Source organism: Neolamprologus brichardi, chromosome 20, assembly GCF_056152115.1.
Source record: "Neolamprologus brichardi isolate AB-2024 chromosome 20, ASM5615211v1, whole genome shotgun sequence".
Classification (NCBI taxonomy): Eukaryota; Metazoa; Chordata; class Actinopteri; order Cichliformes; family Cichlidae; genus Neolamprologus; species Neolamprologus brichardi.
The window spans coordinates 7,752,998-7,774,530 of record NC_142123.1 but is presented as its reverse complement, the minus strand read 5'-3'; the positions used below and the strand labels follow the sequence as shown (position 1 = coordinate 7,774,530).

General features: G+C 40.0%; 2 protein-coding genes across 7 annotated transcripts in view; one reads left to right on the top strand and one right to left on the bottom strand.

Moving 5' to 3' along the window:
- Positions 1-8: 8 nt before the first annotated feature.
- chdh (choline dehydrogenase) lies at positions 9-9,472 on the top strand. 3 transcript variants are annotated; one of them, XM_006785406.3, is made up of 10 exons: positions 9-54; positions 1,386-1,839; positions 2,193-2,423; positions 3,365-3,531; positions 4,021-4,172; positions 4,296-4,425; positions 4,579-4,713; positions 5,308-5,450; positions 7,306-7,408; positions 7,647-9,472. In XM_006785406.3, exons 2-10 carry the CDS (start codon positions 1,403-1,405, stop codon positions 8,063-8,065), a joined length of 1,917 nt encoding a protein of 638 aa, XP_006785469.2. In that variant the 5' UTR covers positions 9-54; positions 1,386-1,402; the 3' UTR covers positions 8,066-9,472. The 3 variants fall into 3 exon arrangements, with proteins under 3 accessions (XP_006785469.2, XP_035761557.2, XP_087689795.1); XM_035905664.2 differs by lacking the exon at positions 9-54 and adding an exon at positions 142-232; XM_087833669.1 differs by lacking the exon at positions 9-54 and adding an exon at positions 620-687.
- Positions 9,473-11,465: 1,993 nt separating this feature from the next.
- Positions 11,466-21,533, bottom strand: part of cacna1db (calcium voltage-gated channel subunit alpha1 Db) — an 88,844-nt gene continuing 78,776 nt past the window's right edge. For all 4 annotated transcript variants that reach the window (XM_087834088.1, XM_087834090.1, XM_087834087.1 and 1 more), the window contains 6 exons: positions 20,212-20,352; positions 19,750-19,907; positions 17,499-17,611; positions 17,252-17,386; positions 16,536-16,721; positions 11,466-14,895 (listed from right to left, as the gene is read on the bottom strand). In XM_087834088.1, the coding sequence (XP_087690214.1) occupies positions 14,590-14,895; positions 16,536-16,721; positions 17,252-17,386; positions 17,499-17,611; positions 19,750-19,907; positions 20,212-20,352 (1,039 nt within the window). In that variant the 3' untranslated portion in view covers positions 11,466-14,589. The remainder of the gene's footprint in view (positions 14,896-16,535; positions 16,722-17,251; positions 17,387-17,498; positions 17,612-19,749; positions 19,908-20,211; positions 20,353-21,533) is intronic.

Here is a 21,533-nt window from a genome sequence, read left to right as displayed (position 1 = left end):
CAATACGACGATAAGCCCCGCCCACCACAGTGACCGTTTTGCTTGTTGCCTGAGGTACGTCTGCTTATTCTGCTTCCTCTTTTCCGTTGCGTTTCTCATTAAACTTTTCCAGCACCGGCTCAGATCCAATAAAGTGTCGCATGTGTGAAGTTATACTGAGTATTTGTCCTTGTGTGCTGTTTAAGGTCCAGACGACGACTGTGAGCTCTGACCACTCGTTAGCGGTCAATAGGTAAACCTAAACAACCGTAGAGCTTATAAGCAGCCCCGCTACGACCATCGCCAGGTCTCTAAATCATTTAAATGTAACATTTCGACGCTATTTTTTTTAAAAAATGAATTATATTAAAGCAGAAATGTATCAACTAATGTAACTAGATGTATGGACTTAGATGCTGGTAAGTTAGCGGTTGCGAAACTGAGTTTTCATCTCAAAGTTTCAATCAGAATGACTTAAAAGTAAAGTTTGGACATTAGCAAAGGCGTAGAGACTGCTAGACAGCGGTTACTTTGTTAGTCATTACTTGCTGACATTTGCGACTCTTGGTTTACTGATATGATTGCCGTGACCTAGATATCACTCTCTGCCTCGGTCCGATTGGGAAAACTGCACATTGTTTTCTCGAGAAACAACACGGAACAGTCCTCAGACCACACATTCACCAGAAACACACGGTGCAATTCCAGGTCTGTTGAACTAAATTCATGTGCGCTCAGCCACAAACAACAGTTGTGCTTTTCCTGTGAACAAAATTCGTTTTTTTATGACTTTTTATCAGACTGAATAACAAAGTCAGGCAGCAGAAGGCCTTACTGCTGTAGAAACACAGGACTTCTGATGTGACAGAGAATTAGAGTTTAACTTTTAACATGCTGCACTTGATGCAAGTTAAGTTAACCTAAGTACTGAGTGTCTAGTTGTCCCTAGTTATTCATTTAACTGCTGTCAGTTTCACAACTATCAGTCGGGCATTTCAAAGAAAAGGAGTGGCATAAGTCATATTAGATGAATAAGTATTTAGTCTTTTCAAGGCCAATAGAGAGAGACAGATATTTTATCCTTCAGCCTTTAGTTAACTTGTGCTGTGGATGAAAGAAACATGTTACATGCTGAATAACAGAATAGTTATTTATTTATTTTTATCTTCAGTCCCTTGTAGTGGACACAGAGTCTTCCTTGATGACAGAATGAAGTGATGTGATGTGGACATCATGCTCCTTGCTATATCACCTTACAGCCTCTCTCTTATATAGAATCACAATATTTAAGAGAGTTGTGCAGAAATGCAGACACATACTACAAATTTCATTCTTTTCATCAGAGTTTCAGTTTTAGACATTTCCAAGCTTCTGATTTGTCTTCAAATATGTGTTGTGATTTCCAGTGAATAAGGAAAATAGGATGTTGTCTTTGACCACACGGAGCCTAACTGGAGCCCAAAGGGCTGTGACTTGGAGACAGGGAAGATTTATAAGGGACTGCAGGTGCTTCTTTACCAGTGTGCCCGAATGCCGCTTTGTCCCCAAGACCAGAAAGATGGGTCCCCCCTCTTCCCCCAGCTCATCCTTCTCCAGCCATTACAGATGCTTCACTGTCTCATCTTCTCAGTGGAGCTCTGCATCGTTACCTACAACCGATCAGAAAACACCATCTTACAGTTATGTCATTATTGGGGCGGGGTCCGCTGGTTGCGTCCTCGCTAACCGCCTCACAGAAGACGCCCAGGAGTCTGCGCTGCTGCTCGAGGCTGGCCCTAAGGACAGGTGGTTAGGCAGTTTGCGACTCTCATGGAAAATCCACATGCCAGCTGCCCTGATCTACAACCTCTGCAATGACAAGTACTTTGATTGATCTGTTTTTTTATTCGAGTCATTAAATGTTTTTGTTCAGATTTATAAAAACAGACATTTGCCTTACTGTATGACATTTAATATTACACGCTAAAGGGTTTCTCAGTTAGCTTAGTGTGTAGCAAGCAGACCTTTGACCTTTAACCTACATCTCAGTTGTTTAAATGTGAACAATGAAATGGCATTACAATATTACATCGCTTTTACATGTACAAAAACAGTCCAGTATTGGCCTAACATTAATAGCCCAGCATTCTGATACCAGTAATAATAACATTGTATAAACTGTTATTAACTTATAATAGTCTGACTTGTTGCTATCTCATTTCATTTTTGCTCAGGTATAACTGGTTCTACCACACTCTACCTCAAGCCAACATGGACAATCGGGTAATGTACTGGCCGAGGGGCCGCGTCTGGGGAGGGTCCTCTTCACTCAATGCAATGGTGTACATCCGCGGGCACGCTGAAGATTATAACCGCTGGCAAAGAGAGGGCGCAGATGGCTGGGATTATGACCATTGTCTGCCTTATTTTAGGAAAGCTCAGTGTCATGAGCTGGGAGAAAACAGGTAACTAATACAAATATATACTGGGCATTTTTACCAATGCTTTTCCAGTATCTTTTTATGTATGATCACAGCATTTTTCACTTGTATGGCAGTGCTGTTTTCTCTGTCCCGCTCACCCAGGCTTTAAAATCTCAAATATGTAAGAAGACAGTTTTTTCCTTGTGCATAAATGCACAGCACTGCATTGAATTCTTTTGCAGAACCCACCTACACCGAGCATCACGCATATCTAGACTGGCTGTCTCTAATCTAATTTCTAAGTAAGAATGTGAGAAACCAGGAAATACATCAGTCAAAAAAGGTCACAGCTCAAAAGCACTTTACAGTTTAAAACTATTATGTGCAAACAGAAATTTGAGGCACTGTGCGATATATTTGATACAATATAACGTGTCATTTCATAAATAGCAAACAATGAAATAAATGTCAGCGAACTCTGAATGAGATTGATGAGATTGCCTATGAGAAATTCGTTGGAAACTGTTCAGTACAACCACAATGACAAGGTGACAACCACAGGAAATGTACCAAAAACAAACACCGGGAGACTACAAAGACTTTACCCAAGTATTTACAGGATGACTTTGTGGAGGAAGGACTTTGGCATGCTTAACTGAGAACTTTTGTGATTTAGATCTGAATGATGAAGATGACTGTTAGAGTAAAACTGAAATGTTGAAATGACCTGTAAAGGAAGTAGTATAATCACTGTGTTTCATAATATGGTACAGAAACATAGAAGAACACTTAAATTTAAGTGTAGCAATTATGGAAAACCTTCTCAGTTATTGGATTGCATATATCCAACAGTAAAGAAAAGAGAATTATTAATATTGTTTGCGTGCCTACACTATATGACTTCCTATGAAAACAATTGAAACAGCTCTCTCTGTCTCTCTCTTTTTTTAATGTTATCTTTATGTTTTTGCTCTATATTGTAGATACCGAGGCGGCAGCGGACCTCTTCAGGTGTCCAGAGGGAAAACCAACCATCCCCTTCATAAGGCTTTTATTGAGGCAGGGCGACAGGCAGGATATCCATTCACTGATGACATGAATGGATACCAACAGGAAGGCGTGGGCTGGATGGACATGACCATTTATAAAGGTTCTAAATGCTAAATGCTACAGAATTTATAGATAATTAATAGGGTTAGTTACAGTGCCACAAACCTTTTCTGGTGAAATGTTTTCGAGTGGCAGAATTAGACGTCTGATCTCAGTCTGATTTAGCTCCAAAGGTTAAAATATCAATACTACAGTTTAAATGTCAGGAGAGCAAATCAACATGCTTTCAGATGTGTGGCCTTTAAAAAAGGAAGGGCTTAATTTCTTGGATGAAAAATGTGTCTTTGTCGTTGACCACAATGTGTTTTTGAACCTCTGAGCACATGTCACTGTGTGTTCATAGAACTACTTTACCAACTCTAAATAAATCTGAAACTTAGGCCCATTAAGAAAGTAGTTACTGTCGTACGTCATATGGAATAATTCCTGAGGCCGCAGAAGAGAAACTATGTTGCTGGTCAAATACGTTTGAGTACTGTTTAATTCTTGATCTAATCTTTACATACTTTCACTGTCTAAATCTATCAAGGGAAGAGGTGGAGCACTGCCAGTGCTTACCTGAGACCAGCCCTGGGTCGACCCAATCTGAAGGCGGAGGTACGATGTCTGACCACTAAAATCCTGTTTGATGGCAACCGTGCTGTGGGGGTGGAATACATTCAAAATGGACAAAAGAAAAAGGCAAGGAGGATAGATGTTAGAAGATTAACTAATGTATCATAAAATTAAATTAATTGAATCACTGAATTATGTTTTATATCCTGAATTTGGCCCTTTACAGTGATTTTTCTATTGTCTGTTCAGGTGTTTGCAGAAAAAGAAGTGATAGTCAGCGGAGGAGCCATCAATTCCCCTCAGCTTCTCATGCTATCTGGGATTGGAAATGCAGATGACTTGAAACAGCTCGGCATACCTGCGATTCAACACTTACCAGGTGTGTTGTGTATGTGAAGAACGTCCTTGTAGCCTACCTCTAACTTAAAGAACTACAATAATTAGAAAGTTTTCCAACTGATGCTTGTGTGACTTCAGACGATCATCTCTTCGGTGCTTACTGTCAGACCACTTTGCCTTCCTCCTCTCTCAGGTGTCGGTAATAACCTGCAGGATCACTTGGACCTGTATGTCCAGCAGCAGTGTACTCAGCCCATCACCCTGTACAAAGCCCAGAAACCTTTCCACATGGTCAAGATAGGCCTCGAGTGGCTCACCATGTTTACTGGTAACCAAGTCACCTGCACATTTATAACGGGACAATCTCCCAAATGTTTTATAGAATTAGCAAGAGTTTCTGTCCTTGCATCACTTTTAGATGAAGATGTCTCCAAACTGCCATTTCACTCATCTAACATGCTTGTTCATCAGAAAATATAATTGAAAAGAAACCAGGGAGTTAATATAAACCCTTTAACTTTCATTCAGATCTCAGCTATATTAATGATTATACACAATTATTGTGCAGATGTTAAATATTAAACTATTTTCACTGGGCACACAGCCGTGCAAGGAATGTATCAGCCTGCAGCACTGCCTCTTTCTAAACTACAGCTGGCATTGACACAGTATATAGAAGAATTTCTCACAGTTTTAATAATGGTGACTCATAGGAAATGTGACATGAGGTGTTTTATTGGTGATCCTGGTAAATTACATTTACAGTCTGGTTCCTGGTTGTTGGAGAAAGTCAGCTAAGAAAGTCGAAAGAACTACCAGAAAAAAAGCTCATCAATCACATCACACCAGTGGCATTTCTTGTAAATACGCCTGTCTAATAAGGATTACAATCATTTCACTAACCACATCAATCTCCCACAAGGTTATGGAGCAACAGCCCACTTGGAAAGCGGAGGATTTATTCGTAGTCGTCCCAAAGTAGCGCACCCCGACATCCAATTTCACTTTCTGCCCTCACAAGTCATTGACCACGGACGAGTCACCCCCAAAATAGAGGCTTATCAGGTGAGTAAAGCTTGTTTTTGCAAAACCGTGACTTCTTAATGCTGGTGTAGAGGGCATGCTTATGTTTTTTTTAAGCCTTCTATAAACATGTGTAGAAACAAGAAGTCAAGTACAGCCCAAAGCCCAAAGCATAAATTGCAGCGCATAGAATATGCCCAGTCTTGCAGAGGAGTATTTACAGGCGTGCATATGTTCCATGGAAACAAAAACAAAAACAGCGCCATGAGTTTTCCAGGAAATTCTATGCAGGGAACCTTTCACCCTTATTTATAGCCTCTTTTCCAGAGAAGTGCACCTGAAACGAAATCACTCACTCTTTCTTTTTCTTTGTCTTCTACTTTAACTGTGCAAAAGGCGCAGCCGTTTATTTCTTTTTACTTTAATTAATAGTGTCATACATCTGTAAATTAGAATTGGATAATTTTATACTATTTATATTTTATATTGGATAATTTTGAAATTCTCATTGTTTAAATAATTGAGACCTTTTGTATCTGTTTCCTTGTGGAACAAAAAAATAAAATAATCTGGAGTTTCAGCTCATCTCAGGGTTTATGAACTCAGATGTGTTAGCTAAACCTGCTCCCCAGAAAAGGCCCACATCTCAAGTTGCATCAGTTTTTTTCCTCATTTGAAAAATGACAGTGGCCTCAGTTTTACCACATCAAAAATGAGCACTTATGATGGTGTATTTACTAGGGATGTGCACGGCTACTAGTCTACTACTACTAGTACTAGTTACTAGTCGGTACCAGACTTAAGTTGTTCACTCTGTTCAAATTTTAATTCATGCCCAATGCCGGTAAATTATTGTGTACTAAATGTTATGTAGCCATCTGGCACGAGATGGTGCTTCGTCATTGGGAAATGCCATAAATCTGTTAATCTACGCTTCATCTTTTTGTTAACACTAATAAGCTTTCTCTGAAAGACGAGTTCTGCCTTAGTGACAGGGTGAGCAGTTCAGTCAATTGAGAGTGGTTCAGAGTAGAGCCACTACTCCTCCACATCAAAAATAGATGGCCAAGGCCGTCACCTCCTGAGTAAGGTGTTCCAACCATGCATGTCCTTCCGGGAGAAGGCCCTGGTGCACTCCGGGGCATCCTGGAGATATTACATCTATAGGCTGGCCTGGGAAAGGCTGGATGTTTCCTCCGGAGGAGGAGGTAGCGAGAGGGAGGTTTGGGCTTTCCTGCTGCTGTCCCGCTCACCCGACTTCAGATAAGCAGAAGAAAATGGGCAGATTTTATTATTTTAAATTTTTAGAACTTTTACTTTAGTAGGTGTCATGAATTTTCAAAGAGCAACGTGCCACACTTTAGTCACAATTTATTCATTTTCCAGATGTTAGCTTGTCGTGTTTTAGTAATACGTAAACATCTGTTATAGTTACATGTTTTCATATCATATATAACATCGGTTTAGTTTAGGGGTTTTCCTCCTTCACTGTCTGGAGTGTAACGTGTAGTGTTGATAATGCACAATGTGAGGTGCCGCACAGCTTGATTCGCTATTTAAGAATGTCATAAATGATTTAAACGCCTTTCTTATCTGTTTTTGACATTTTCCACCAAACGGTTGTCAAATGAAACTTAATATTTGAGTGTTCCTTAGTTTTAGACTAGTTGGTTAGTCTACTTTTTTTCCACGGTTATTTGAGTAAGAAATAAGTTGCCAGGAACATCCCTAGAATTTAGTGTTTTGATGTTTTCTGTTGGACAAAATAACATAAAAAGCTAAAAAGCCTTTATCATGTAAAAAGCTTGGGTTTACAAACTAGGATTAATGAAATTCAGCTGTGCTGTTTTAGTTAGCTCGGTTAGCACTGACAGTTTTACTCATGCTGTTGTTGTAGGTTCATGTTGGACCAATGAGGAGCACCAGTACAGGCTGGCTGAAGCTGAAGAGCACCAACCCCCTGGACCACCCAATCATTCAGCCAAACTATCTCACCACAGGTCTGAATGTATTTGATATTTCCTTTAAATTTCCCCCTTAAAAATATATATATATACTCTCTCTTTTTTTTGAACGATGAGAGTATTTTGACATGTTTGTAGTTATTGTTGCAGTATTGAAGTCCCTCTGCATCAACTTTTACCTCAGCAGCTTGCAGACTTTTGAGTTACAACAAAGTTGCTCTGGCACGTTCTTATATAAGCTTTTCCTGGTTTTGATTCCCTCTCCTCCTCTCAGATATTGACGTGTGGGAGTTCAGGCAGTGTGTCAAACTCTCCAGAGAGATTTTCGCCCAGAAGGCCTTTGACCCCTTTCGTGGTCCTGAAGCCCTGCCTGGTCCTCAGGTCCAATCCGATGCAGACATCGATGCTTTTGTCCGCCAAAAGGCAGACACTGCCTACCATCCATCCTGCACATGCAAGATGGGCTCGCCCTCTGACCCGATGGCGGTGGTTGACTCAAACGCTCGCGTTCTGGGCCTGGAGAAGCTTCGTGTGATCGACGCCTCGATCATGCCCAGCATTGTCAGTGGAAACCTGAATGCTCCAACCATCATGATGGCAGAGAAGGCTGCTGATATTATCAGAGGTCGCCCTGCACTCGTTGACTCGGGGGTTCCTGTGTACCAGCCTCCAACACTTGACACACAGAGATAAAGAGAGAGGTGTACAGCTTATCTGTGAGTTAGAAAAATCCCTGAATAGAGTCAGTTATTAGGCAAAAATAGCAGTAAATCACAAGCTGTATGTTCGATTAGGAGCTTATCAATTTAACTCTGAGCTGATATTGTGAATTATTACCATGGGAACATTCCTGGCCTAACACACATATTTAGGACCATAAACACTTCACATCTGTCTCACGCTGCCGTTGGGGTGGAACAGTACAGCAAAATCACTGTGGTTATGACAGGAAATGTGTCTAATATGTGGCTTCTCGCTTAGCAAACAATTTACCAGCCTGCCTCATCATGCATTTCAGTAAAAATGCTCTGAAATGTATACATCTTAAACATGAAGTAATTACCCAAGATTACAAACTAGTGTCCAGCATCACATTAAAAAATTGCAAAACAGCTTTAAAAAACGAAAGAAACTTGAATATTTCAAGGATATGAGCTTCTGATGAAAATCTGTTTCCACGGCACTGCTTTTCAGAAAACAATTGTCTTATCAGCCGTCATCTAATGTGGTTGAGAGCTGCAGTCAGCAGCTGGAGCACACTGTAGAATAACTGGCCTCAGCAGCTCGCTCCTGTCTGCTCAGACCAGATCAGAGGTTGCCAGCCTTTCGCTGTGACATTCCTCTTCCTTCCTGAAAACTTGCAGATTCAACAGAAAATCTTTTTTTTGTTGTTTTTGTCCCACCCGCACACATTTCACATTAAAATGAAGGCAATAAAGTGATTCGCTTTCACTTTAGGTTTCCCACAATTTAGCCAGTTTTTATAGCAGTTTCTATAGCTACAGCTTTACCATCAACATCTGCAGAAAACATTTGGTTTTGTTACTCTGTTTGCATGACAACAGAGCATTGAATAGGCAGGATGGAAGAAACAAACTTTTTTTTTTTTTTTTTTGCACATCTAAACAGACTTGTCACTAAACAGACTTGTTTAGTGACAACTGTGGGGAAGGATCATACATTGTTTACAAAAAAGACTTAAGTGAAGTGGTAATATAAACTGGACCAAACCCTGATTCCAGCTTGGAAAAGAAACTATTATAATCAGACTTGTAGCGATTACACTACCAATGCACGCGTCTCTAGATTTAACAGTTAAAGGAACAGACCTCCTAAATGCTGTCAATGCATCTGTAAAACTCACCTCAGTTTGTTTGATTCATGCTATGTGCCAAATTTGCGTCCTCGAGCTACATAACTCACAGCTTTTGCACCGCTCAGTCAGCCTGAAAGCTGTTTAATATAAACAGTAATTAATGCAAAATGTTTTAACACTATTTTTACGCACACTAAGAACTTTGAAACTAAAAATCTTCAGTGTCACTTTTATAAGCAGCTTTTTTTCTGATTGTGTTGTGAATTTTTTAAAACTATGTTTTTAATGTACAGCGGGGAAAATAAGTATTTGACACATCAGCATTTCCAGCAGTAAGGGGATTTCCAAGTGGACTATTGACACAACATTCCCACCAGATGTTGCCATCAAGCCAAACATTGAAGTCATACACACAAATCAGAACATTTAAGTATACAAGTTAAACCATAATAAATAAAGTGAAATGACACAGGGAATAAGTATTGAACACACTTTATTTAATACTTTGTAGAAAAGCCTTTGTTGGTGATTACAGCTTCTAGACGCCTCTTGTATGGATAGACCAGTCGTCTGCATTGCTCAGGAGTGATTCTGGCCCATTCCTCCACACAAACGGTCTTTAAATCGTGGAGGTTCCTTGGGCCTCTTCTATGAACCTTAATCTTCAGTTCTCTCCATAGATTCTCTATGGGATTTAGGTCAGGTGATTGACTGGGCCATTCAAGCAACTTGATTTTCTTTCTTTGGAACCACTTCATTGTTTCCTTGGCCTTGTGTTTGGGATCATTGTCTTGCTGGAATGTCCACCCTCTTTTCATTTTTAGCTTCCTGGTAGATGGCAGCAGATTCTTATCCAGAATGTCCCGGTACATCGCTCCATTCATCCTGCCTTCAATGATATGAAGTCTGCCAGTACCCCTTGCTGAAAAGCAGCCCCAAACCATGATGCTTCCACCCCCAAACTTAACTGTTGGTATGGTGTTCTTGGGGTGGTGAGCAGTGCCATTTCTCCTCCAAACATGGTGTGTAGAATGACTGCCAAAAAGTTCTATTTTGCTTTCATCTGACCATACTATAGTCTCCCAATAATCCACAGGCTTCTCCAAATGCTGTTGCGCAAATTTTAACCGAGCCTTGACATGCTTTTTGTTCAGCAATGGAGTCTTGCGTGGTGAGCGTGCATGGATGCCATGGCGGGTCAGTGCATTGCTTATAGTTTTCTTTGACACAACAGTACCTGCTGATGCAAGGTCTTCCTGAAGTTCTGTCCGAGTGGTTCTTGGCTCTTGGAGTACTCTCCTGATTATTCTGTGGACTCCTCGGACAGGGATCTTGCGTGGAGCACCTGATCGTGGCTGGTTTATGGTGAACTGATGCTCTTTCCATTTCCGGATAATGGCCCCCACAGTGCTCACAGGAACATTCAGCATTCTGGAAATGCGCCTATAACCATTCCCATCACAATGCTTTTCAACGATGAGATTACGCAGATCTTGTGAGAGTTCTTTGCCTTTACCCATCATGAAGTCTTTCCTGTGTGCCTTCTGGGTAATGAGGGGCCTTTATGGGCCATCAATTAGGACTACAGCAGCTGATTCCAGTTAGTACTGATAGGGGACTGGGTTTCTCCATCAATACTGACAGATTTCAGGTGATCTCCTGGCTTTCTATGTCATTTTGCCCCTTGTTATCTTCATGTATTCAATACTTATTCCCTGTGTCATTTCACTTTATTTATTATGGTTTAACTTGTATACTTAAATGTTCTGATTTGTGTGTATGACTTCAATGTTTGGCTTGATGGCAACATCTGGTGGGAATGTTGTGTCAATAGTCCACTTGGAAATCCCCTTACTGCTGGAAATGCTGATGTGTCAAATACTTATTTTCCCCGCTGTAACTGTAATATCATTGTTGCCCATGAGATCACGATTACATTCTGATTTGTATTAATTCATGTATATGTTGCACACGGCTACAGTGTGTTTCAGTTTGGTCCAGCTTGAACTGACACACACCGGTGCTGAGATTTTAGACTTTGAGTGAATAATCAGTGTGTATTAGTAGCTATAATGAAAGCACTAACATAAATTATAAGTATGTCTTATTAAGCTTTGCACTATATCATAAAGAATTTATGGTTTACATTATAATGCAGTTTTGTCTAACATGATGTGAATGTTTAAATCATCTGTCATTATGAAGGGAAACTTACTGTGAACACCGTCAAAGGCTTTCTGTTGTTTTTCTGTGTTGACACTAAACAAAGCCTCCTGACCTTGTTCTTGTGTCTTTATTCAGTGTTCGTTACAAAAAATCAGCAGGTTCATTGTCATTCCAGGCAAAACTTCAAGTATGCAAAAAAGGGCTTCTCTTTTTATTGGTACAAAACTTATAAGGTACTAGTACTCATGCTACAAAGTAGAGATAGAGCTATTCTTGTTTGCTTTTTTTAAAATTTTCATACAACTGGATAGAAAGCAGAGATCTTCAAGTTAATCGCGTACTTTTTACAAACGCTGTACAGATTTTATACATCATTGTCACTTTATAGACATCTGTAAAGCAGTGGAACAGTACAAAAAAATAAAGCTGCGTTGCACAACAAAGCTTTGCAGTCCTTGTCATTTTATCTCATGTGATAAATCATTTGGGTAGTTGCACTAGTAATAATCTCCACGTGACTGTTGTTGTTTCAAGTTTCTCGCATGTGAGCCGCAGGGTAAATCTGAACTGTTTGGAGTCGTGCACTTTTGACAGATTATATTCCTAAGCAGATGGCTTCCAGTCAAGAAGCTGTTGTAAGTGATTCAAAGCATAGCTGAATGCCTTGGGGAGTGGAGTTGGGTGGTTTTCAATAAAAAACAAAAGTCTCACATAGAAGCCAGCATGTTTACCTCAGACTTTTTATGGCTTCTTGGAAATCAAACCAGTGTTGAATCTGGTACTCATCTTTAATCTTTGTAATGTTGGGTACAAACACTGTTTTTTACTAAAGATTTGGTGGTTCATCATTCATTACTATGGACTTTTGGACAACCAATCACGAACGCTGCCAATAAAGAAAAAAAAAATCACACATAAATGTTTCCGATTACTACTTTTGTGCAAATGCAGCGTTACCAGAGTTTCCCTGACATGTTAACCAACAGGCCCGGAGAGTTACAGAGGTAATAAGATTTTTTTCAAAGTCTACATTAAAAACAATTTACTTGCAGTTAAAAAAAATGCATATGTCTCATTTATCAGCTGTATTGGCCACTTAAACCTGTATGAGGCTCTTCTAGAGTGAAGAGGAAAGAGTGCATTTGCAGTCCATCTGAACGATAGTCCAGATAGCAGCTTGTATCCTGCATCTGTACATCTGTATATCTACATCATCAGAATGTCCAATAGCAAATACCGGCACCAGATTTAGACCCTTTAGTCAACTTTTAGTCACAATAGATAAATAAATAAACCTCAGTAATTTTGGTAACAAAAAACATTTGACGCATCTGAGTATGGACGAGTGTTCTCTATTCTGTCCAGACTATCTCTCCAACTCATAAATGAAATACGTAGTAGAGTGGAGAGAAAGTCTCTACACTCAGAGAACCAGGGTTACAATGTAACCAAGCATTCCCTTGTTTTGGTTTTAAAGGAGCCCTTTGATTGTACAGAACAAATTGCCCTTACAGCAGTATTTAGAGTAAGAAAAAAAGAAAGATTGCCTAGCCATCACTTGGTATGTTGTTTTTTGTTTAAATTAATCTGAAGGTTATCATAGTTGGCAGTGGGAGACAAACACCCGTTAGTGGTGCAGAAACGCTTTACTACGTTTTTCCCCCAGTTGTGCTCTTTGTCTTGACAAAAACAACTCCAACAGATAAAAGGCAACAGCAGTCATTTCATTACAAGAGCAAATATACTGACATAGCATATTGTCAGGCAATCCAGTAAATAGTTTCCCATTATGTAGAGACCTGTATGGTCTTATTCATTCCATTGCAAAAACAAAAAGAGTTTTGCAGCTGTGGAGGAAATAAACGGTTTAATTGGTGTGTCATCTGTGACACAAAGAAACTCTGGTGGTCTTTGCTTTTATTTTTGTTGACTCATGAGTCTATTGAGCCACATCACACAGAAACCTCAGAGATTATCTACTGTAGCTGATCTCAGAGTGATTCAGGGGGAATAGTGATTCATAGTAATGTACATCATTACATATCTGAGTAAAGGGCTTAACAAAGAAAACTCAGTCTTCAAAGTTAAGGATCATCAAGGGCAGTGAGTGACACACAGCAGTGAGTGACACACAGCAGTGAGTGACACACAGCAGTGAGTGACACACAGCATCCTAATATTCCTTTATTTTTAGGGTGTGTAGCTTGATCAAACTCCTTGAATGTAGCACTGCTGTTAGTGTAAAGGGAGGACTTAAGAGAATGTGTCCGCGATTACATGAAGAAGGAGGATATGCCTGAGGACAAAGACTTGTTTTTTTTTTCCCTACTGATATGTGATTTCCTTTTCAAGTCAAAAACAGAGACATAGCCAAGCTTAGCCCTGAAATCCTGAACTGTGAACCCAGAGAAGTTTAAGTGATCAAGACTACTAAGAAAAAAACAGTTTCTGTCAAGTTTTTTGTTTTTGTTTTTTTTACTCTAAATCGAGTCACGATGGTAATAATGTAATGCGAACAACCAGTGTTTGCTAACATGACCAATAAAAGGTTTAAAATCACACATTATTTATATACATGGATCTTGCAACGAAATACAGGGAAGCTTGGAATGACTGGACAACCATACGCTGACCTGGCGCTGGTGGGGGGTTTTTTTCCGGACATCTAAACTGGAACGTAAGTTAGTTCAATGCTTTGGATATTTTTCTAAAATTGTTTTAACAAAATCAGCTTCTTTGGGAAAAACAAAATCATGCACTGCAATCTAAAAATGATTGAAACGGTGGAACACTTTTTGTTTTTTTGGCTCTTTATATATCGAGTAAACAGTTTAGATTTATTTTAGAACAATGCAGCTGGGCCGACCCATTATCGCCTTGAACTGAAGCTGATTCCTAAAATCTGTGTTAGAAAACCTACATTTGAGTTTTTCCTGCTGTAAGAAACCAGTGTAACAATAAAGAAAAACTCAATTTAGAGGTTTGAATTCTCACTAGATGGCAGACTGGTTGGCAGACAGATTTGATTCCCTCTGGTTTGCTAAATTTTCCAGAAACCCAACCATTTCTTCATCATTTCTTAAGAGAAAACAAGGCACTTTGCTCTCTTATCCATCTGTGTTTTACACATTTTCATTATTGCATGATGCACTTGAATAGAGGTGTCCCCTCACCGTAGAGCAGTAGTAAAAATTCAATTGAAAAAATCCTAAATATATCCCAGTGTGAGCTGCTGTTATAGTGAGGTGATGCATATCATCTCATCTGTTAGGTCCTCCTCACATTTCACAGCCACATATGGCTCCTCATCGCTGTAGTCACGGATGCTGTGGTCCCTAATATTTGCACTGGCATGCGAATCCGAGCCAACGCTCTCTTTCCTCCCTGTGTTGCCATTACCCATGGTCCCATTCAGCAGGTTACTGGCGGCACTCTCCATTTCATCAATGGTCATCTCGCAGGCGTCTGCAATCTCATGTTTAGTTGCTGACACAAATTTAGGGTCCTTGGCGTATTTTCCCAAACCTTCAGAAATCAGCACCTGGGGAGAGCAGTCAGGAGATAATTAAAGCTGAAACCATGAAGTGGAAAAAGTCATCTTCACCAAGATCAAGAACTACACATTCTGGGTCTTACAGATATTATTCATTTAGCTGCCAATAGATGACATCTGCAACATCCTGTTGACTTGTAAAATTAATGCTTCACTGACAGAAGCATTGCTCATCACGCTTCCCAACTTGAGTTAGCTGCCTGGACATGCAGCCATACTTGTTTCTAATAAAGGTAATTATGGACATGTTTTTCATTTTGACATAGTGGAAAAGTCGAGGTGTACATCACAAATGAGTCAGAACAAGAAGTTCAAGAATGAAAACTTCAAGAAAGAAAACTGCTCAAAAACATTTAGGGGACACTTTGAAAACATGTCCAACCTCAATGGGGAAAACATCATGCTGCATATGTATACTGATATAGACTGTGTAATCAGTTAGAACCAAAGGATGACAAATCACTTGATGCAAGTGAAAATGATCATACTACAGAGAACAAAATTCAAAGACACCCTGAAATTCAAAGTGAAAAAATGGTCCAATGGTCCAATTTTATTGTAGTCACTTAAAATGGTACTCAGTAGTTTGTTTGGCCACCATCTGCTTGTATGCATGCCTGAAAACATCCTATTGAGACGTGAATGGTGTCCTTTGGAATCTCCACCCAGATCTGATCCGGACATCACTGAGCTCCTGGAGAGTCTGAGACGCACGCTAGCTGAATCGGACGGACCAAAACATGAAGCCGGATATTGTTTTGCGCCAGGAGAAGCCCAGTACCCACTGCACCAGTGTAGGGTCTGACAGTGGGTCCAAGGATGTTACAGAACAATGTTACAGGCAGCATATTATTCTCCACGGCTTCTCCAGACCCTTTCACATCCATCACATGTGCACAGAGTTACCTCCTCTCATCAGTGAAAAGCACACGGTGCCACTGGTGGACCTGCCAATTCTGGTATTCTATGACAAATGCCAAGCAGTGAGCACAGGGCCCACTAGAAGACATTGTGCTTTCAGGCCACCCTCATGAAGTCTGTTAATGATTGTTTGGTCAGAGACATTCAAACCAGTGGCCTGCTGAAGGTCATTTTGTAGCTCAGGCAGTACTCATCCTGTACCTCCTTGCACAAAGGAGCAGATACCCGTCCTGATGATGGGTTAAGGACCTTCTACAGCCTCATCTCCTCCACGCTGTCGAGACTGCTCGAACACACAGTAATTCTTATGGCATTGGCACGTTTCAATGTGCCACCCTGGAGGAGCTGGACTACCTTTGCAACCTCTGTAGGGTCCAGGTATCACCTCATAATAACAGTAGTGACACTGAGCCTAGCTAAAGGCAAAACTAAAAAGATGAGGAGGGAAAAATATCAGTGGTCTTCACCTATAAAACACCAAAGCAGCTGAAACTGATGAAAACCCCCTTATGCTATTTAACTGACCAGATCAATATTCTGTATGTCGACTTGGCTTGATGCTACACTTTGATTAACAAGTTTTACTTTCAACTTTTTTGAGCAGTGTATAAATGAAATATCACCAGATCTCTTATCCTACTTTGTGAGGGTCTATGGATTAAAAAAAATGCACGGTAACAACAACAGAGCATTTGTTATGTACTCACAGCTTCCACCAGACTGTTGGCACTGCCTCTCTTTTGCAGGCAGTGCGAGCAGCACTCTGCGGGTAAATGCAGACGTGACGGAGAATGGCTTTGGCTGGGAGGGCCGTCCTGACTATCTGTGTACCATGAACTCCTTTTCACTGCTCCAGGGATGCTGGCCACACTGCCAGGACTGCGCCAATCCACCTATACACACAAACATATACATATATATATATATATATATATATATACAGGGTGGGCCATTTATATGGATACACTGTAATAAAATGGGAATGGTTGGTGATATTAAAGTCCTGTTTGTGGCACATTAGTATATGTGAGGGGGCAACTCCTCAAGATGGGTGGTGACCATGGTGGCCATTTAGAAGTCGGCCATCTTGGATACAACTTTTGTTTTTTCAATAGGAAGAGGGCCATGTGACACATCAAACTTATTGGTAATGTCACAAGAAAAACGACGGTGGAAGAGTGTCACATGGCCCTCTTCCTATTGAAAAAACAAAAGTTGTATCCAAGATGGCCGACTTCTAAATGGCCACCATGGTCACCACCCATTATGAGGAGTTTGCCCCCTCACATATACTAATGTGCCACAAACAGGACTTTAATATTACCAACCATTTCCATGTTATTACGGTGTATCCAAATAATGGCCCAAACAGTAGTTTGGTGTCGGGGGGGGGGGGTTTCCAAGAACAACTCAATAATGAGACCTGTATGAGTGGCGTGTAACTGGGCGAGAAGTCACGGCTAACTGGGGAGGCAGGAGGTGTGGCCCACGAACGCATGGACCTTGTGGGAGAAAGACGGTGAATTTTGCTTGCGTCGAGGCCGGCCACCGCCATCACCTGTGAGTGATTGAGAGCCAAGATAAGAAACAAAACATAAAAAAACAACAGTTCTTAGAGGTGCCATTCCTTCATCATCACAATATTAATGCCCCAAAAAAGGTGTAGGTACATGCTGCTGCATCAGGTGTAGTGGAAGAGCTGTGCATGATGGAGAAGGAGGAGCACCATCTTCACTATTTCTTCTCCGAAGACACTCAAAGTTGAATGTTGGTCTGTTGGAGGCTGAGAGGACACAGAAAACAGTAGTGATTAATGCAATCATTCATCATAAATCCACAGACATTTATAGACAACTGCAACTATTACAATGACATGTTGTTTTCTTTTATGCTTATCATCCAAACTTCTAAATGACCATTAATAGGTGCTTTCTATGCTTATCAGCGCAACAGTTTCCAGTTAACTGTTCTGCTCTGCTTTCTTGACTGTGTGACGCATCAGCTGGTATTCTTATTGTCAGGTTTTGTATTGTTGATTGTCATTTATGCTTAGAAATATCTACTTATATATGCTTAGAGTTTTATAATTAGTTGTAGATTGGTAGAGGTTTGATCCTTAATAGTCTGCAAACTTTGTGTGCATTCCAGAGCACTCTGGGAGCATGGGAGAGGTCGTACCTTGTCTTATTGTTTTATGGTAGGATAAACGTATCTATATCTGTTTTAATCTAAGGGCCTTTTGTTCAGATGAACTGCTGGACTTCCAGACCAGCAGGTTTAGGGAAGTCATTTATGGGGTCACACTCTGACCGCACACACACACACACACACACACACACACACACACACACACACACACATACTTACACAACGCACAGGCAAGGTACTCTTTGTTTGTATGTAGACGTCATATGTTAATGAAGCTATGTATATTCATGTAACCTCAATAAAAGAGCAGTGTTACGGGGGAGCGGACGAGAGCGACTGGGGTCAAGCGAAGGAACGGCGCTTGTCGTGGTTCTATCCCTCATGCATGAGTGACATGAAGAATGAAGAACTTTGCGTACTTGGTGTTTAATGCTTTTTGCTGTGTAGTTGAATTGTTCCAGCGAATAGGTTTATGCTACAAACCTATCACTTATCCTAAGGAAAGAAGGCTATTTTCTAGGGTATGAAAATCTAATTAAACAAAAAAACAAACAAAAAACCTCAAGATTTGATAAACCAGTGCGCACCTGCATTGCTTTAACCAGAGCGTGAGAGCAGTGATATGCTTCAGTGCACTAGCAGAGAAGTACATCAAGTACATCTCTGGTTTGAGAGCAGGCTATCACATCTGTTATCAGCTAGCAGCTAACCAAATATTATCTGATGGAGAGTGTTTTCGTGCTTGAAGACAGTAGTGAATATTTTTGTAGATTTTTATGCCTCTTCCCATGTGGAGTCCTTCAGTCAGTTAGCCAAGTTTATTAGTCCTTTAAAAAAATAACAGTTCTTATCTGTGCTAACATATAACATAAAACTGTTAACACAATAAACTTTCATAAGTTTAACACAATGTGCCACTGGAACTACAAATCACAAGTGAATTATTATTAATGATTCCGTGCCAGTTCACCAATATTAGCGAGTAATATTAGCTATTTGTAAGTATATATGTTTCGGCCTTTATAACAGCCGATAAGTGAACATTAAAAAAATAAAAAATAAAGAAAAAAACATGAAAAACATCCTTCAATCATGTTAAGAGAGTTGATGTTGCATTTTTTGTCCAACAGAAGACACATCTAGCGACACATCTGTAAACACAACAACGTGCTAATCTGAGCAGAGTTGTGCAGAGCATAAGTGAGTAATCTACAGGGAGTTGTAAATGAAATGTATTTTAAAATAAAAATCCTTTTCTTTAATAAGGAGTGATAAATCACCAAAAATAATAAATGTTATTCAAATCTGTTTATGTTTTTTGTGCCCTAAAGAAAATCATTTTTTGCGTCTATATATTACAATTTTACTCACCAAATATTTTTTATCTATTTTTAAAACCCTACATCAGTCAGACTCTTATTCTGTTATCCATTAATTTACAACAGTTCTCATCAATTCATGTTATATTGGATGAGTAAAAAAAAATGTTATTTTCTTTCAACAACGAGGTAATTTCTCTATGAACCTCACCCATTTAAAAACATAGCTAGATAATAATAATTTACATACAGTAGTGTACCATGCAATGACAGTACTGATTCAAAATTAATGGTACAAACTAGTAAGTTCTGCATAGTTCACAGATGTGAGATCAATTTGCCTGAATCAGCTAATAAACATCTGACTTGAGAAATTTCTTGCAAACAACAAGTAAAATGATCCTTTGTTAAATTTCACAGGTGTAGTGACAAAAACAAAAAAGTATCAGTTCACCTTGAGGTGAGGGTAAAAACCATTTCCTGGGTGACGCCCTGCTGTCCTGGTAGATTGGCCGTTGATCATCGTCACAGTAACTTTCAGACTGGCAGTCACCCCTGGAAACGAGGTCAAAATCTCCCTCTGCATCATCATGGCATTCATTGTTGGACAACCTTTGACACAAAAAGATAAAGACTTTGAAAATTAACTTTCTCTGTAACTATGATGTCATGGGACGCAAACAGTGGAAAGAAAGTTACACAGAAAAGTAATAGACTGGTGACATTAACCACCAGCATAAACCACAAGTGCTCAATCTAGATATAAGACAGCTGAACTCAGAGGAAAGAAAACACTTCCGTGAAGTCATCGGTACACAGTAGTAAAACCACGGCTGCATTTACGTAGCTGGTGTGTCAATTTTATCTCACGCTTTCCTCAGATTAGGTTAAACCGACTTTTCTTTTCCAGAATTACCTTTCCTTTGTGAGCATGATGTCATCTTCATGAAATTCCTCCCCACTGAAGTACTCGCCTGAGCCTCTCTCTTCATCGCTGTCCCCATTGCCCCTCTCCTCTCGACGAATGGTGGGATAAAGTGCTCCGCTGCTCTCTGACCTGGCATCCAAACAGCAAAGACAGTAAATCATACTGATGTCGCTGGATTGGATTAACCATTATCATCTGTTTTTTTCAGATTATTGCATCCGCATTCTAAAAAAGTTGGGATGCTGTAGAGAATATAGGTAAAAACTGAATTTGGTGATTTGCAAACATAAAAACTTGACTCCTTTTTAAAATTAAATAGAACACAGAAAACACATCGAATGTGTTACAATATTTACTTTCAATTCAAAAACAAAAAGGTCATTTTGAATTTCATGACAGCACAGAAAAAGCACAGAAAAATTTGGATAGGGCCATTTTCACCACTCTGTAGCATCCCTTCCACTTTAATTAACAGTCCACAAACATCTGAGAACTGAAAAGTCCAATTACTTGACTCTTAGGAGAAGTTTTTCTGTATCAGAAAAACAGGTGTTCTGGATGGGAGCACATGCTGCTCTAAAACTGTACCTCTCAGCAATAATAGTGCATTTGCAAGGTGCCAATTCCACAGGTGCTAATGCCACCCACAGAGCTGTAGAGCTTGAGCACTGATAACAACAAGTTGTCCACACCATCTTTAGTCCAGTGTTCAAGTTTTCCAGAAAGAATTTCACAGTTCAGTTTGTCTGACTACAGAACAGTTTTCCATCTTCACTGAGTTTTGGCCCAGAGATGACAGCATGTTTAGATCATGTTCATATATGGCTTCTTCTTTGTATGGTAGAGCTTTTGTTAAGTCAGATTGTTGAATGTTGTCATTGTTTTTCTTAAATTTGTAAAGGCTCAGTTCAAACTATAGGATCAAGGTCATTCCTTTGTCTGACCCCCTCCCCAGCCTCTCGAAGTTCTGGGAGTTGGCTGTTGTGTTTTGTCACAAGCACATCCCTTGTGAAGATTCTGTTTGATGTTTGGTAAGCTTCCTGCCCTTTTATGGCTTCACCTGTGTTGTGTATGGTGAACAAATACAGGAATTGAACCATATATTGGGTGTGGGGGAGATTACCCCCTTTATGACCAAGGATGTTGTGATCAGGAAGTCACACACACACACACACACACACCAACGCAACCAAGTGGGGGTTTTACGGTGGGAGGTGCTTGTGGTGTATTGTGTAAACTGTAACTCTCATGGAAATAAATAAGAGAGCTGATCTTTGAAGGAGTTGGTCTGGAGACAGGTGAGGAGTATT